The sequence below is a fragment of the Pelecanus crispus genome, chromosome 2 (genome assembly GCF_030463565.1).
Source record: "Pelecanus crispus isolate bPelCri1 chromosome 2, bPelCri1.pri, whole genome shotgun sequence".
Classification (NCBI taxonomy): domain Eukaryota; kingdom Metazoa; phylum Chordata; class Aves; order Pelecaniformes; family Pelecanidae; genus Pelecanus; species Pelecanus crispus.
In genome coordinates this window covers 82,107,551-82,124,478 of record NC_134644.1, presented here as the reverse complement: position 1 = coordinate 82,124,478, position 16,928 = coordinate 82,107,551, and the positions used below count along the sequence as shown (strand labels likewise).

At 50.7% G+C, this 16,928-nt stretch overlaps 1 protein-coding gene across 2 annotated transcripts in view; it reads right to left on the bottom strand.

The window, feature by feature from the left end:
* Positions 1-7,846, bottom strand: part of BCL2 (BCL2 apoptosis regulator) — a 92,662-nt gene extending 84,816 nt beyond the window's left edge. The window contains exon 1 of one of the 2 annotated variants that reach the window (XM_075705907.1): positions 7,238-7,846. In XM_075705907.1, coding sequence (XP_075562022.1) covers positions 7,238-7,846 — 609 coding nt within the window. Of the gene's footprint in view, positions 1-7,218 lie in introns of both variants that reach the window. The other variant, XM_075705905.1, reaches the window with a different exon arrangement.
* Positions 7,847-16,928: the final 9,082 nt, after the last annotated feature.

Sequence of the window (16,928 nt, the reverse complement as noted above, 5' to 3'; positions counted from 1 at the left end):
TGTGTTTTGCATTTAGTATGAGAATAACGCTGATAACACACTGATGTTTTAGTTGTTGCTAAGTACTGCTTATGATATAGTCAAGGACTTTTCAGCTTCCTATGCTCTGCCAGGTGTACAAGAAACTGGGAGGGGGCACAGCCAGAATAGTTGATCCAAACTGACCAAAGGGCTGTTCCATGCCATATGATGTCATGCTCAGTATAGAAACTGGGGGGAGTTGGCCAGGTGGCAGCAATCGCTGCTTGGGGACTGGCTGGGTATTGGTCAGCGGGTGCTGAGCAATTGCATTGTGCATCACTTGCTTTGTATATTATTATTATTATTTTGTTATTATTATCATTACTATTTTACTTTATTTCAATTATTAAACTGTTCTTACCTCAACCCAGGAGATTTTCTCACTCTTACGCCTCCGATTCTCTCCCCTATCCCATCGGGGTAGGGGGAGTGAGCGAGCAGCTGTGTGGTGCTGGCTGGGGCTAAACCACCACAAAAGGAATGGACAGAAAGGCCTGCAGAAAGCCAAGGACCACCAGCCCTCCATGAAGCAGAAAGACAAAGCAGGCGAAGAACCAGACTCCCACCCAATACAAGCATGCGTGCCATGGGAGCAGGGAGCGTGCCTGGCCGGCATGCCACGGGGTGCACGGCTGCACGCTTACCCCTGCCCAGCTGCACCCTTCACCGTAACCCTGATCACTAAGAGGGATGGAAATGCAATAGCCAAAAAATAAAAATTCACTTTGCCACAGGAGAGTTGTTATTTAATCAGACCTAATATGCTGGTTTTTAGCTACGGCCGTTTGACTGCCACGGCTGCTGACCCAGTGTGTGGCTGCCCAGACCCCAGGCCAGGAGCGAGCACCCGCTGCCCCACCGGCAGCCCCGGGGTAGGACTGCGGTACTAAAACCATGCGGGCTAGCCCAGCGAGGCGGCTGCGGAGCGGGAGGGAAGGCAAGGACGCAGCAAGATCGCTGGCAGCTCGCGTTAGCGAGCAGAGCAGCGTACGGAGAGCCGCCGTTTCAGCTGGTCCTGCCCCAAGCCCCCGGCCCGGCGTCCCTCGGTGGTGACGGCGGAGCGCGAGGCTGGCTCCTCAGTGCGCCAGGCACAAACCATCACGCGAGACCAAAACCACAGGAGAGGTTTCGGAGCAACACCCGAGCGCTGCTCCCGTTTCTACATCCACCTCCCTCCGCTATCCCAGGTCCAACCCACTGAAGGATGACCCTCTCGTCAAGGACGCCCGTATCGGGCGCAAGGGCTTAATGTTTGCCGGCGATGCAGTACAAAGTTCCCGTGCTCCCTTAGGAAGCCCAGGCCCTGGTATCTGACCACTGAGAAAACGCTTCTGCTCCACACACAATTTCACACATCATTGCATAGGTCTTGTGATCCTCCCGCTAGAGCCGTGCTTTGCCATCGGAGAAACACTTGTGCCTCAGCAGAAAAATTCAACTGGATTTTCTTCGTGGATTACCGACTCCAAATTTCAAGCTACATACTCAAAAAACTAAGCTACTTACTGCCCAGCAGAGCTAGCGCAGCAGCTCAAGAGAGGCCTGTGTTAATGCAGGCACAGAACTAACTTCTTTCTCAGTATTGAAAGTAAAGTAAAACTTTTTAATAGGATTGCTGTTTGAACTTTATGGTTCTTTGCAAGATCAAGGCAAATGACATCATCTCCATAACCGAGACCCCTGGTTCTGAAATTTTAAAGGTCACGGTCAATACATATATTTAAATTTAAAAAAAAAAAAAAAGAAAAGACGAGACTTCTGAGAAAATACGCAACCTAATGCTGTTGCAAGTTACGGAGAAAGCTATTATCAATGAAAGGGACTAGAGAACCACAGTCATTTTCTCTTTCTGCCCTAGCTCTTCTGCTCCCTGCTTTGGCACACACCCTCCAACGAATGAATTTCTTGCTCTTCAGCAACAGCAAAAAGAAAAATATTTTGATATTATTTTGAGAATTCGATTATAAACCCACAAAGCCACAAAAACTGGCAAAGGACCTAGAAGGTGTAACACTTGAAACTGCCAAATCATTTTTTTAACTGAGTGGATTTCAGATAGTTTCCTTTTACCAGTCAAACAGTGACTTGGGGTTAGCCCCGCTGGGGATTGAGTCGTTACAAGGCCGCATGTCACTGGCAAAAAAACCTCAACGCTCCTCTGCTCCAGCGTGGGGCATCCGGCTCCAAGCAAGGCACCATCCCGCACCGGATGAGCAAGAGGCTTTTGCTCAGGACTTGCAAGAGAAGCAACGTGGTGCGCAGGCGGGTGCCCGGCTGAGCTGCTGGGAGAGCAGCTCCAGAGCCCGAAAGGGATGAGATTTCGGTCGGTGCCCCACACACGGGCATGGGGAGGCCCCTGAGTCACACCGACATCCACGACCTCTAGCACCGTCCCGGAGGCCGACGCATCTGCCATCCCTCACCTTCGTGAGGGGGCTATGGACCGTCAGGGGGTACGGCGACTCTCCACACTTCCTTTCCAAGGCATGCCACCGAGCAAAGAGAATTAATGATTTACTAGGCAACAACAAAAAAAAAAAGAGGAAGCTCAGTGATTAGGGCAGTCAACCCAGGAGAAGGGAAACCTGGGGTCTAGTTGCTGGTCCCAGAAGCATTTATCCATTTGGCTGTAGACGGCCACCTGAGAAAACACATCAGACAGCGGGAATTAGACACCCCAGTTCTTCCTTCTCCACCAGATGAAATCTCACCCCGGTAGAAGGAGGAGGGGCCCTGTTGCCAAAGGGGAGGACACCTCGGCAAAACCAGCGGCCATCTGGCAGGCGAAGCCTCCTGAGCTGTTGGAGATAGGGGTGTATACCCCCCTGCCAAGCTGGAGAAGGTCTCACAGGCAAAGCTCCCATTACCTCGGGAGAGGCCTTAGCCAAGGAGACACCAGGAAACGTGGGGGCTTCCCCTGGCTGCACTCGCACCTGAGGATGGTACGTGAGTGACAGCAGCCGGGCCAGAGGATGCCTGCTGGCTTCGGGACACGGAGGTTCTTGGGAACAGTGTTCCCCACAGCGTGCCCAGCAGCTCCCCCCTCTCAAGGCAGGAGCAGCTCCTGGCTGGCTTGGGTGAGGAACAGCAAGAAGCCAGGAACTTCTGCCACCGTTCTGGCTAGGCAGGCACTCAGAGGATGCAAGCGCTTATGTTCCACCTAAGGTCCACTTCAGACATCTAAATCCTTCCCCATACCTGGCTTTAATTCCGAACAGAAGAACCACAATAAAAGAACAGAATCGGATGAAAACACATGACCGTCACATTTGTGGTTCAAATGTAAATGTTGTCATTTAAAATTATGTTTTCTTGGCTGAATTTTCAACACGATGCCGCTTCTCTCACCTGGGCTTCTTTACATCAAAAATGTCCTTGTCTACACATACATGACAGTGCCTGTGCCTCCTTCTATAGTTCTCATGCTCTTGCTTTTTCTTGAACAGCTCGGGGAGGAAGCCATACGTTCGACTAGAAGCGCCCGGAGCTGAGCACAGCTCCCACGTACGTTAGGTTGCGTGCCCAAAGGGGGAACCCATCACTGCAAGACAGACACAGTTATTTCCCCCACACCGGCTGCATCACTTCAATGTTCCCTACATCAAAGTCAAAAGTCGCCAAGTGAGACAACCCGCTGCCAAGCCAGCCCTTCTGCAGCTCAAACACCAGGCTCTAAAAAACAAAATGAAGCCATTAAGTTGTCAATCAGAAAGCATACATTATACCAAGTACCATGAAATTGCAGAGATGAGCTGCTTCTCCTCTTATTTCTTTTGTAACACAATTAAGATGTTATCAGGCCAAAGTACAATATTGTGGTATCCTGGCCTACGTGAAAATCTTTGAAAGCTGCATTTATTTGCCACCAGAACCACAAGCTAATAATACAGTCTCCGTGCAGGCGGTCCCCATCTGTTGCTTTTTCTAAGTTTCGAACAAACCCATGACGCTGTGTGTTGTAAGGGTATTAACAATCCCCAGACACCATTAACTATGTCTAGTACCTAAAATTTGTACTCCACCAGCTATATTCCCTGCCAACCTGGCCTTCGATATGTTTCTTTCCTTCTTTGTTTTCCTTGTGATATCAAGAATTCATGTCCTACATTGTCAACTTATAGAACCGATTCAAAAGAAACAGGTAAGACAGACAGACATTTACACCAAACTTCAGACCTGATTGTAAGACATAGGCCCATACAATAGACTCAAAGCAAGCACTGTCCAACTTACTGTGTAACATATGCTCGTGACTAACTCCGGTGCTCTCTTCTCTGCTACTACACAGGCTCTAATAAACTCACCACTCCGCAACATACTGGGGAGCCACTACGTAAAAGAGGAGAAGGCTACAACAGCTGGTGCTCCCACTTGTTGCAGGAACCTGCGTGACAGGGAGATCTTGCATGCAGCTGTGCTGAGGTCCTACAAAGCATCACCACCTACACGGTGAGCAGCTACTTTGGAAGAGCCATTTATGGCACTTTAGTAAGGCTTGTACATGGGGCACGGTGCAACTGCCAATCTGAAGACCGAGTGCATATATTCATGTATGCTTTTCCACTGAGAGATCCTGAAAACTAGAAAAAGAAAAAAAGAAAAATCCACTGCCCCGTGCCATCCTTGATTTCTTCTCTCTGAAGAGAGGTGCCTAAAAGCTGTGTTTGCAACTTCATGTTAGTCTTTTGCTCTTTGTAACCAGCTAGAAGGTTTTGCCTGTGTTTAATAATCCCATGGCTCAAAGGTACCAGCTGTTTACCAGACAGACAGGCAAAAGCCACCCTGGGGTAATATTTTGGACATCTTCTTCCATGTGTACATTGCAAATAACACGTGGCAGTAAATGGCATCACATGCATCCAAACTCTGGAGCTTTGGTTTATAGGAAACCTCAATAAAAAACTAAACGGCTATCAGTAAGAAGCATCTTTTCCTTTTAAAGGCAGTCAGCGTTCGTAGTCCAAGTTTCTTGCATTTCTAACCGTCGAGAAACAGCTCCAGCACTCGCCTCATCTGGCCAATCACGCCTGGTAACACCTGTCTTATCACATTCTCGGTTTTATTCATTATTTATGTTTCTCTTTACACAATACACCCGCAGGACAATACATCTCCAGCATGCTTACGGATTTGATCCAAAGCTCGCTGGAGTCAACAGAATGACTTCACTGGCTCTGGAGCGAACCGAGGGCCCCAGCTCCGCAAACGGGCTTCCAGCCTGAGGAGGGACTTACGCACAAGTTAGGCATCCCAGCCCAGAAGTGCAATCGCAAAATCCCTAACCCTTTAGCTGCTCGTCTTTTAACCAGCCAAGGTCTCCAAAAGCCTGAACTGATTTTTGCAGATCTTTTTTTTTTTTTCCCCCAGTTATCTGTTTTGGGGGAAAAAGAAACCCTGAACCAACCACTGACAAACCCTCTGTAGTGATCCATGAAATAGGGGATCAGGGGATAGATCTCCCTCTCCCAAGTGTGGTCCTAACCACTAAGCACCAGAGTAATTTTTTTTTTTTTTGTGTGTGTGTGTGTGTTTACATATATAGTGTGTGTATCTGTATATGTATGCATATTTGTATATACATATGTACATATGTATATAAATACACGCATGCACACACATTTTTTGCCCCTCCTTCTGACCCCATGAATCTTGAATTTTTTTTCTTCTTGGTGGAAGCAGGGGAGAGCAGGAGAACAATCCTGCCTCCAACGTGACTTGTAGCCAGGGATCTGCAGCACTCCTCTGGGAGGCATGCAATGTGGATTCCTGCTGAGAAAAGGGCCCCAAAGCCACACTCCCTCCGTTACAGCAGCACGTAGATGTCCTCTGGATGCCCGGACACTTATACCCTTTAGTCAGGCGGGTTCGGCAGCGGGAAGGCAGCACCTTCATTTTTTAACAGAGATGGTCAGCGCGGGTGACACATTACTGAGCCTAACGCCGACTGAGCAAGAGACCCAATGCTGAGAATTTAATGTGGTAATGCTTCACCAACACCGGGCTTGCAAACCGTGTTCACTGGGAAACATATACTGTAGTGTACATTCCTTTACGCATGCCTCTTAAAGGTGTGCTGTGTAATTGAGTCAGCTCTCTGATTGCATTTCACGGGGGACCGGACCTGAAACTGCTGTTCTCCTACCTAGCAGACCTCCATTTCTAGGTGACTTAGGCCAGGTCTCAGCCCATACGTAAAGTTTCTTCTCCGGTATAACTCACTGTTTCTTCAACGCATTAACGTCATAAGCTTTACACATACAACAGGTTTGGATTGTGGGAGAGCGGCTGGGACCACGTTTTGTTACAGAATATCAATCAATACAGGAAGAAAGGAAAGAGATACCCTTCCAATTTCAATGCGGTTATTTATTTTGGAAAGAGAGAGGGAGAAGAAGGAAAAGCTTTTGATTTACAACTAGTGCAAAAGCTGTCCATTTTCCACAAATGGAAATCTTCCCTTTCTGGATGATGCTGAAGCCAGCCCCGGCCAGAGGTGATTTCTACCCCAGAAACACAGTCACCCGTTGGATCGCAACAAATACTCATTTTCCAGAACAATCCCACGGACACGGCTCCTGGCACCTTTGTTTCATCTCGAGACAAAGACAGATTTTTCACACCAGACATATCCTATACCGTAAAACCCCGCTGCCGCCGCAGCTGTAGACGCCAGCACCGAGGGCCACCTGCTCGCCTGTAGCACGGGGATCCCGCGTTTGCCGTGCGCCTGTCTGGCGCGTCACCCCGACGGGGCAGGGGTGCCTGCACGCACACGAGGCGGTCCCTGCTGCCCCCGAGCCTGGGACCTGCCGCGGCGTGCCTGTCCCCGGCAGCGGGACGGGCACCTCTGCGGCCCCTTCCCACCCCGCTGCGGGACCCTGCCTTGGCCGGGGCTGCTGCTGCCGGCGGGCGAGGCTGGACGGGGGTAGGAGAGCGGAGACGGCTGATGAAGAGGGTGCCTCGCTTGTCCTTTTCGCTCCCGAGCTGTAGCTGCTCCCCTCCGTCCCAAACCGCTCCACCGTAACCCCGCAACGAGGCGAAACTCGACAGCTGGCAAAAGGCCTATGCTGCTTCGGCACACGCCAGCGCAGACGCCCCCCAGGAGAAACCCTTTGCTCCCCCCAACGCGAGTGCAACCCCCGGGCGCTGCCCACCCCGGAGCCCCACCGGCCGCGGGCCAGAGGCGGGAGAGGGAACGAGCGATCGGGGAACGTACCCAGCCTCCGTTGTCCTGGATCCAGTTGTGCAGGTGCCGGTTCAGGTACTCGGTCATCCAGGCGGCGATGCTGTCCACGAGCGGAGACATCTCCCGGTTGACGCTCTCCACGCACATCACGCCGCCGAACTCGAAGAAGGCCACGATCCTGCCCCAGTTAACCCCGTCTCGGAAGAGCTCCTCCACCACCGCCACGAAGCGGCCCCTGGCCGTGAAGGGCGTCAGGTGCAGCTGGCCGGACATTTGGGCGAAGTCCCGCTGGTAGCGGCGGGAGAACTCGTCCCCCGCCTGGCGCAGGGTGAGGTGGACGACCTGGGGCACGGGGCGCAGCCCCTCGGCCGGGGGCGCGTGGCTAGCAGCAGCCGAGCCGGGGGGCTCGGGGTGCAGAGACACCAGCCCAGTGTGATCAGAGGAAGTCCCAGCAGCAGCAGCAGCAGCAGCAGCAACCGCAGCAGCAGCAGCAGCAGCAGCAGGAGGAGAGAGACCTGGAGGCAGGGGTGCCCTGTCCTCGCCGGCAGCCCAGTCGTATCCCCTCTGTGAGAGTTTATAGTGGATGTACTTCAGCACTATCTCCCGGTTATCGTAGCCTCTTCTCCCCGGATGAGCCATAATTCCCAAGAGGAAGCAGCAAGAGGAAGGGAGAGAGGAAGAAGAGGAGCAGGATGAACCCAAAAAAGTAAAGCAGCCAATAATAATAAAATTAATAACACCAAAAATTATAATCCAGTTACTGTATCGGGCACGGTTTCATTCATGGTGGTGTGGGGGAGTTCTCAGGGTCTCGGAGGTACTTTTGTCTTCTCAGTGTTTCCTCCTCGGTTTGAGATGCACGGTATAAATAGGCATTAAAATGCTGTAAATACTTTACTTCCAGGTGCACATTTATTACTTATTATAAATTTACTTTAGGACCATTTCCTCCTCGGTGTCGAAACACATCTTAAAAAATATTATACCGATTCAAAATCAGGTGCACTTTCCCCTAGGTGCTGAACTACCACGGACACGAAGGAGCGGACGAACGCACACCGTAAAAACTGCAATTCAATAGGATTTGCTAAACAGCCTTGGATGAACGTTAATCCAATGCACTTTAAGCTAGAAACCTCAACACTGCTTTTTTTTTTTTTTTTTTTTTTGTTAAGTTACACAAACTAAATTTCCTCTGTAAAGTACTTACTTGGACTATAAATATGTTCCTCTGTCAAGTTTCCTCTAAAAAAAAAAATAGCAACAACAAAACCCAAACATCACAAGTCTTCAGAAACGTTAAGTTCTGGCCGCTTTGATGCTTCAAGTCACCAAGGGGATGGGAAAGGGACAAAAAAAAAAAAAAATCTCTATGATTTCAAATGTTTTTTCCCAGACTCCTGTTTAACAGACATCTCCAAAGATGTGTCAAAGCTCAGAAAATTCCGCCTCGCAGCCCGGGAAGGCGAACGACCCCAAAGAGACGGAAAATCCTGGAGACCAGATGAACCACATTTGAATCCAAGCTCTCGCCGAAGTGCTCCGTTTTTCCCTCCAGTGCAACGTACAGACATATGCATTTACGTAGTTTCATTCAGACACCGATCGCAGGAGCCCGGTGCTTCCACACACACGCACGCACACGCAAAAAAAAAAAAAAAAAAAGAAAAAAAAAAGAAAAAAATGTATTTAGGTAATTAATTCTTTTTCACAAGGAAGAGCGTAAAAACGGCAATGAAAAAGAAAAATAAAGAAGGAAAATTGCTTTTGACTGTGGCTCCGGGGAGAAATGCCATTTCCCGAGCAGCTTTGTATCGGAGGAGGAAGAGCCCCCGGCGCTGCCGCGGAGGGGCGCGGACGGGGCGCGTGTGCGGTGTGACCGGTGCCGCTGGGGACCGGGACCGCGGCCGCGGCGCCGCTGCCCGCCCGCCCCCCGCCCGCCCGCGCAGCCCCGCGCACCCCGCCGCCTCCGGGCGGCTCCTCCGGGCGCTCCGCGCTGCTGCTGCCGGCGGCGGCGGCGGCTCCGGGCGGCTCCGGGTGGCGGCGGCTCCGAGCGGCGGCGGCGGCGGCGGGCGCGGGCGGGGAGCTCTCCCGGCGGCGGCGGCGGCGGCGGCGGCGGCGGGGGGGAGCGGAGCGGAGCGGCGCGGCGCGGCGGGGGCGGGGAGAGGCGGGGAGGAGCGGAGCCCGAGGGGGAGGCTCCGGCCCCGGCCCCGGCCCCGCGCGGCGCAGCGGGCGCGGTGGTTTCCTAGAGCTCCGCCTCACGCTTCATTCAAGAAAAGGGGGAAATGGGGAGGGGGGGGGGGGTGCTTAAAAAAAAAAAGGCGGCGGCGGCGGTGGCGGCGGCGGCGGGGGGAGGCGAGCGGCCCCGCGCAGCCCGGGCCCGCCCTCCATCGCGGCGCGGGCCTGGGGCCGGCGGCGGGGCGGCGGCGGCGGCGGCGGGGCGGAGCGGCGCGGAGCGGCGCGGAGGGGCGGCACTCGGGACGCGGCGGCGGCTGCTGCTGCTGCTGCTGCTGCTGCTGCTGCTGCTGCTGCTTGTGCCGCTGCTGCCGCCGCCGCCTCCGCCGGGGAAGCGGGTGGCTGCGGGCCGCCGGCCCTCCGCGGGGGAGCGCGTCCCCTCCGCGCCGTGCGGGAGGGGTGAGGCTGCTGCAGCTGCGCGGATTTATTTTAAAAAAAAAAAAAATTATAATAATTAAAAAAAAAAAAAAAAAAAAGGAGGCGGGGTGGGGAGGAGGGAAAAGCCCGCACTCTCCTTTTTAAAACGAAAAGTGGCCCCGTGCAGGCGGGCAGGGGCCGGGGGGCTCTGTCCTGGCAGCAGCCCCTGCGGGCCGGGGACAGGCCGGGCCCCGCGGGTCGCCTCCGCGGGTGGGCCCCCCCCCGGCGGCAGCCCCGGCGTCCCGCACACCTGCTCCACGCACGCCGCCCGGTCGGTTTTCAGGCGTGCCCGTGGGACAGGCGGGGAGTTGGATGTTGGGACTTTTTTCCAGTAAAGGGGGCTCTGGCTTGTCCCTCCGCCCAGCCTGAAAATTTTTTAGATTGAAGAGTGGGGGGACCGAAGTGCTTGGAGATGAGATTAATCTGGAGCTTGACCAAGGAAGCGGAGTTAACCTTCAAAGTAGGTTAAACCCACAGTGCTGGGAAGTAGCGATGGCTCAGCCCCCCTGCTACCCACACAAGTGGGCATGGTGGTGTTGGGTTGATGGTTGGACCGATGGTCGTAGAGGTCCTTTCCAACCTTAATGATCCCTAGTTTTACTTTCATTGAAAAATAATCCAGCCACCGAGCCAGGAAGCATGAAATTAATTATTACTCTACCTTTGGTTGGTTTAGTGGTGGGCTTGGTAGTGTTGGGTTAATGGTTGGACTGGATGATCTTAAAGGTCTTTTCCAACCTAGACGATTCTGTGATTGTGTGAGTGATGCTGGGACAGCCACGGATGAAGCGGGGAGCCATCCCAGGGTAAAGCCAAGCGAAACGGGAGCAGGAGATACTCAGCGCCTTTCTCTGCTTAATATGAGGGGGTGGGGGAAAGAGAAGTTTGCTAAATGCTCTCCATTTTTGTCGATCAGAGGGTGACTGGGGTGCTTAATTTCATAGGTGAACTACTCTGAACCTAAAAGGACAGCAAGGCATGAATTAGGCTGTGAACGTGAGTTAGTTTTGACAAGGGACACGGGGAACGCCGGCTGCCCTCCACGCCTCCATTTTTAGGGTCCCGTTGCCTTCACTCGCTGCCCCCTCACGCGTGGTCCCCGGGCTGACGGCTCCCCCGCTTGCGGGAGATGCACCGGGGCGGGGCGGGTGATCAGCTTGGCTCCATCCAGAAGAAGGGGAGGTGCTGGCACCCACACGGGAAGGGTCCCCCGTGCACTAAGGGAGCTGCCTTGTGCCCCTGGGTGACGGGGGGATTGGCTTCAAGGCCGCGCCGGGGAATTCGTCCCTAACGCGTACCGACCAGCGCCTTTCCAGCCACCCGAGGAGGCGTTCAGGATGTTTAATCGTTCTGGCGCCCCTCATTTCGGGACGGGGGGCGCGGGAGGGCACCATACCTCGTGGCCGCATTTTTCCACCTCCCTGCCAGCTCTCTTCTCCCCCCTTCCCCTTCGGGGAGCCGCGCACACGCGGCCCCCGAACGGAGCGGTGCTGCCGCTGGCCGGGGCTGGGGGGGCGGCAGGGGGTGCGGGGCGGTGCGGGGCTGGCGGCCGCGGTTCCCCGCCGGCAGCGGCTCCCCGGCGGGCGGCTGTTGCCACCCAGCGGCCACTGCTCGCCCCGGGCTCGGCCGCGGCCGCCGGGACCCCCCCGCCCCGTCCCTGCAGGCTGGAGGGAGCGAAGGGCTCGCCCGCTTCATAGACGCCCGGGGAATTCGGAGGGCAACGCGGTGCCCCCCCCCCCCCCCCCCTCCCCGCTCCATCTCGTATTCACCCCCTCCTGCTGCTGTTTAAAGCTGGTTGCGGTTGGTTGCGTTTTCGGGGATGAAGAGAGGGACAGAGGTTGCAGGACAGCGGGAGAAATGAGGTCAGAAGAAGATGGACGATGCATCTACGCAGACACGGCCTAAGGGCCGTACCCCACCAGTGCATGCGCGAAACTCGCGGCACGGTGAAATGCTGGAGCGCAAACACACCTCGTCTGTGTCTGAAAGCCTTGGGAAGCGAAGGCATTTGTGATGAGCTGAGGGATTGCTTCTGATGGCGGACACGTAGGCAAGAGATCTGTCAGCCCAGTAAAATCGCTGCCTTTCCGTTCTTGCACCGAAAGAGAGAGAAAGAAAAAGGTCTCCTCAATACGGAAAGTAATCTGACTTTTCCATGTAACATGCTACGGTTTAAATGGAACAAGTGATACAGAAAATCAGAATAGCCATAACCAGCCGGGCTGCTGACTCAGTCTACCACTGTGCTAGTGACTAAATCCAATAGAGTTGGTCTGGCAACTGAAAACACGTCAGGCGCAGATGTTAAGTAACACAGAAAAACTGTCTGGGTAAGCTGCACAACAATGTCATAGCAGGATCAGTTTTAAAGCCCAGTGGATGAATCAGTGTGGGACTGATGCGGAAAACAAAGATGCGTATAAAATTGATGGGCTTTTGTAAGGAGAAATTGAAAATATCACTGAATTTGCTTAGGGTATTTGAATGTATTTTGTATGCAGAAATGGAAGTAAGACCAACTAAACAAACAGAGTGTACCGAGGACACATAATCAGTAAAATAAAATAGTGTCAGAATTCATAACTGATTTCTGATGGAAATGGGTACAGCAAAACTTTATGAGATACTCTGTTTGGAATGGATTTAGTAATGATGCTTTTTCCCCACTAGCTCTACATTCAACTCTTCACTGCAGGTATGATAGATCCCAGCCTTTTAAAAAGTTTAATAGCAAAATAGTGGTCATGGTTCACAAGAAAGTTTGCTAATACCAAACACAGCTGGGAGTGTACCAAAAAAATGAAAAACACAAGGGAAAATCCTAGGAAGTTTGCTTTAAGCAAGGGTATTAGCGATGAGTCATGGGATGCAAAAACTGTACCTCAAAGAATGACAAATTGGGACTCTGTAAAAAAGCAAAACAAAATTATGTGCATTTAAACAGTCTTTCCTGTTCTTAACTTAATGTGTCCAATGCATTGCATCTGACCTGCATTTATGGCTGTAATTGAAGGGAGCGGCATCTTAAAACCAATTATAATGCTACCTGAGTGGGTGATGAGCAGCTATTGAAGTGTCACAGATTTGCATCATTGTACTGCTTTTTACCTTGCTTGTTTGTTTGAGCTCAGTGGGATAAAACGACAATTAAAAAGACAGCCAAAACAAAGGCAAAACGCTTTTGGGGGTAGATAGAACAAACCGGCGAGAGAGGCTCAGGATTTATCAAGGAAGTTGGAATGAGCACATGATGTCAGCTAAGAAATCATTACCGTGCTTTTAGGTAGCAGAATAACATGCTGACTACTCAAGATCTGATCCTGCAAATCTTTCTGCATGCTCATTTACCTTTATGTGAGCTGGCCCACCAAAGTTAATCAGACTAATAAGAAGAATTAGCTGTATAAAGAATCGGAACTCAAACTAGGAATACAAACAGAAGCTCACGTGAAAAAAGCTCCCTTGACAATTACAGAGGTAGGAGCATTGACAACAGGCGTCAGTCAGGTCTGGCAGTGTAAAGGACAGATTTTCATGAGATGGCTTGCTTACGCGTGCTTGGGCAACTGACCAAACAGGCAGGATCCTGCAAAGCCTGCCGTTTCTTTGATGGCTTCCCAGATGCCCAATGAACAGTGGATGCGTTATTAACCAATGCTCTAGAACAGTTCTTTATGCCTGGCAACACCAAACTTCCTGACAATCTGAAAGTGGACACTGTTTCACTGTACCTTTGTATTAACGTCAACAGGATTTCAACAGCAACCCTGGTTCCTGGTGACCTGCCCACCCTTTTATTTCCTTGGCTCACGAGCAGGCAAGTTGGAGAGAAGCGAGCGATTGTTTAAAGCTCTGCCTGAGCAGGCATGAAACAACTGGGGCGTATGTTGGCACCACGTGGCAGGCACTCAACGTGAGCAAGGATGTTGCCACATTTTCTGCTGTAAATCTACAGGGATTTTCTATTCTAGAACAAATCAAAAAAGCCCCAACAAAAAACTAAATTCGAGTAACCCCAAAGTAGTTATTTAGAGTGGTATAGGTAAATACAATTATGACAACCAAAGAAGTCCTTTGCCTGTTCTAGCACGGCTGAAAGACTGGGTTTATTGAAAGAAGCCCACTAAGATTGTGCCCATGGGTGGGGAATTTGCACATATGAAAATCAGCAGCCAGTGGCACTGTAAATGCCAATGGCACTGTAAATGCTTGTTGGTGCTGTGTCCAGCAAGGCATTTGGCTGTGCCATCCACAGCCGTGCTTCATCTGGGTTCCTCCATTCAAGGCATTCAGTGCTTCTCCTGTCCACGCCAGCATGTATTTGCTCTGCGTGCCTTTTGCAAGAGCTTTCTAACTTGCCCTGACTGAAACTACGCACCAACCACAAGGTCTTTCACGTTTGTTTCTGTCCATGGGACCACGATACCCCCGGACCTATGGTATCCCTGCCAAGCGGCATGAAACGCCTTGAAAACAATGCTCTTCTAGAGACTTGCATGCATGCGTGTAATTCTCTGCTATCAACTGCACACCACCATTTCTTGCTAAGACTGTCTCATCTGTTTTCCTCAATGTGTTGCCCAGCATTGCTATCTAAGCAGCAGCTAGGGTCTGTCGTGATAAAATACCTTAAAAAACAGTTTTCTGCACGTAAAAAGCGTAGGGAAAAGTAGCACCCACGAAGCCTGGATGCATGTTTTCCTCATTTTTAACCAGGACGGTGGCAGGTTAACCTGAACAAACCTCTTCACTTCTTCAGAGTGCATTCCTGAAATGGGAGATTGCCATTTATCCTGCTGGCATGGCAAATGCTCCAGGTGTGGCGTGGATCCTTTTTGGCTGGAAGCGCTTGCAGAGCAGAGAATGCTACTGTAAAACATTTAAAGCATGCTCAGCCTGCAATTAGGGTTTATTTTATGGGGCTTAACTGTGCTCATCAGCAAAGGCAGCTGGATGAGATACTCGGATAATATCCTTAGGGTCCAAGGTAGCAAACAGCTCCTGACTTTCAGACCCCTTTTACTGTACTCGTCCCTCAACCATCTTCACTTCTTGTCAAGGTACAGAGACCCCATGGTTTGGATCGGAAGGCGGCAAAACAACTGCATCCAGCTCTGGAAATCCTTCTCTTTGACATCTCTCCTTCGCTACGTGGCAACAGGGTCATGTCTTCACAGCATCCGAGCTGTCCCACCACCTTTCGCAAGCTACCAACCCGTTCTTGTGATTTGGGCAATGCTGCCTATGCCCTTTCTGCTATGGGAAAAGGAATCGGAGACCAACTTCCCAGTTGAAAGAGCAGAAGAGCGAAGGAGACAGTTTCAGCATGGAGGAACAGGAAATGGGAAGAGTCTGCTGGACAAATAGGAACATCCATCTCAGATCCGTAAACTTTTATCACACCGGTTAACATTTCTCAAAGTGAAAAGGCAGAAAGCATTTTTTGAGTAAATGCTTTGAAATAAAGACTGACACACCTCACTAACTACTTTCTTCAAATCACCCATTAGCTTTGAAAAGGATATTCCCTTCAGTTACAAGTTACCTAGAGCATTTAAAATTTGGTTTTAGACCTATTTTTATATACATTATTTACAGCTGGTATCCTCACAGACTTAACACCTTATTTTGGCCAAGGGGGTTGATTCTCAGTGCTTCGTAGCATGATTTAGTGTTAGTCATGTATGTTTTGCTTTCGCCCCTTGTGTTTATTTACATTGCTCTCGCAGTACTACTACAGAACGAACTTCATAGTTAGAACCCGAAAGGTTTAAAATTAACATGGGGATTCCCCTCCAAGCTGAAAACAAACTTGTTTTCAACTTAGAAAAATAAAATTTCAGACTGGCTCGGTGGTATTCTACCGCAGAAGAGGTTTGGCATTATATTTCTTCATCAAGGTTTCCCCAAACAGCAAACATTCCCAATCAGCTTTATGAAATGCTTCCCCCTGCCCCCCTCCATCAAATTAGATATGCATCTTTGGGGTTTTTTAAAAAAAACCAAAAAAAAACCAAAAAACAAAAAAAAACCCAAACCCCAAAAGTATTTGCACTTTCTGCTTCCTTCAGTGCGAGTTTCTGTCCATTTCCCCCCACCGCAGACCACCACCAACGGAAGATTAGCACAGTCGTCTTTTTCACGACTTTAGTGCATCTAGGTTAAAAGAAAGGAAATAAGAGAAAGAGGATGGGAGGTGTGGCAAGACAGACACCGCATTTAAAGATCTCTGGCTCTTGTGAGAGTCTCCCCCCAGTGACAGAGGAAAGGAAACGACTTCATGAGGTTTTACTACCAGCTTTGACAAACACGCACCTACTCTTCAGTGTGCGTGGCACTGGCTGGGCAGCAGCGGGAGGGGAAGAGCTACCAGGTAATTTAGCCTTGTGGCTGAAATCCAGTTACAAAAAGGAACAAACTGAAATCTACTGTGGCCTCCTACTGTTACTGAAAAGGAAAAATCAGCAGCTCCAGCTGCAGCGTGGCTTTCTTCCATTTCAAAACTTTTAATTCTCCAACATTCTAAGATTAACATCAGCCCCTCAGCTTTAAAACACATTTTAGATAGAATATACTTTCCTCAATTCATCTTTGATTTTGGCACTCTGATAATTTAATAAAAATGACCTTCTAAAAGACTGAACTTCTGCGATTTTGGATTTACTTTGAGAATAAGTATCTTGGGCTATTTCTGCCCTAGTATTAGCTTGCAGCTAGCTATCCACTCAAGCCCTCCTATCACAGAGCTGAAACATAACAATTTTCTATACACGTACATGCTCAGTGGCGGTACAGAAAGACAGCTACCCTAACTATTACTTCCATTGTTTTCCACTAGGAAGAATGAGCATCACTTGGCTCATCAGGATTCACAAGCACTTCCAGAGAGCAGAAGCACTAGTTATACTGGCAGCACCTCCTGCAATAAAGGCAGATTTTATGAATTTAATCCCACTTTCATTATGGTTTGATGACAGTGGGTCTGCTGACAATATTCAGTTGAATTCTTTACATCCCTCACCTGCTGTACACCTGTGCCCTAAAGTGCCAAAATGGAGGGATACATTGC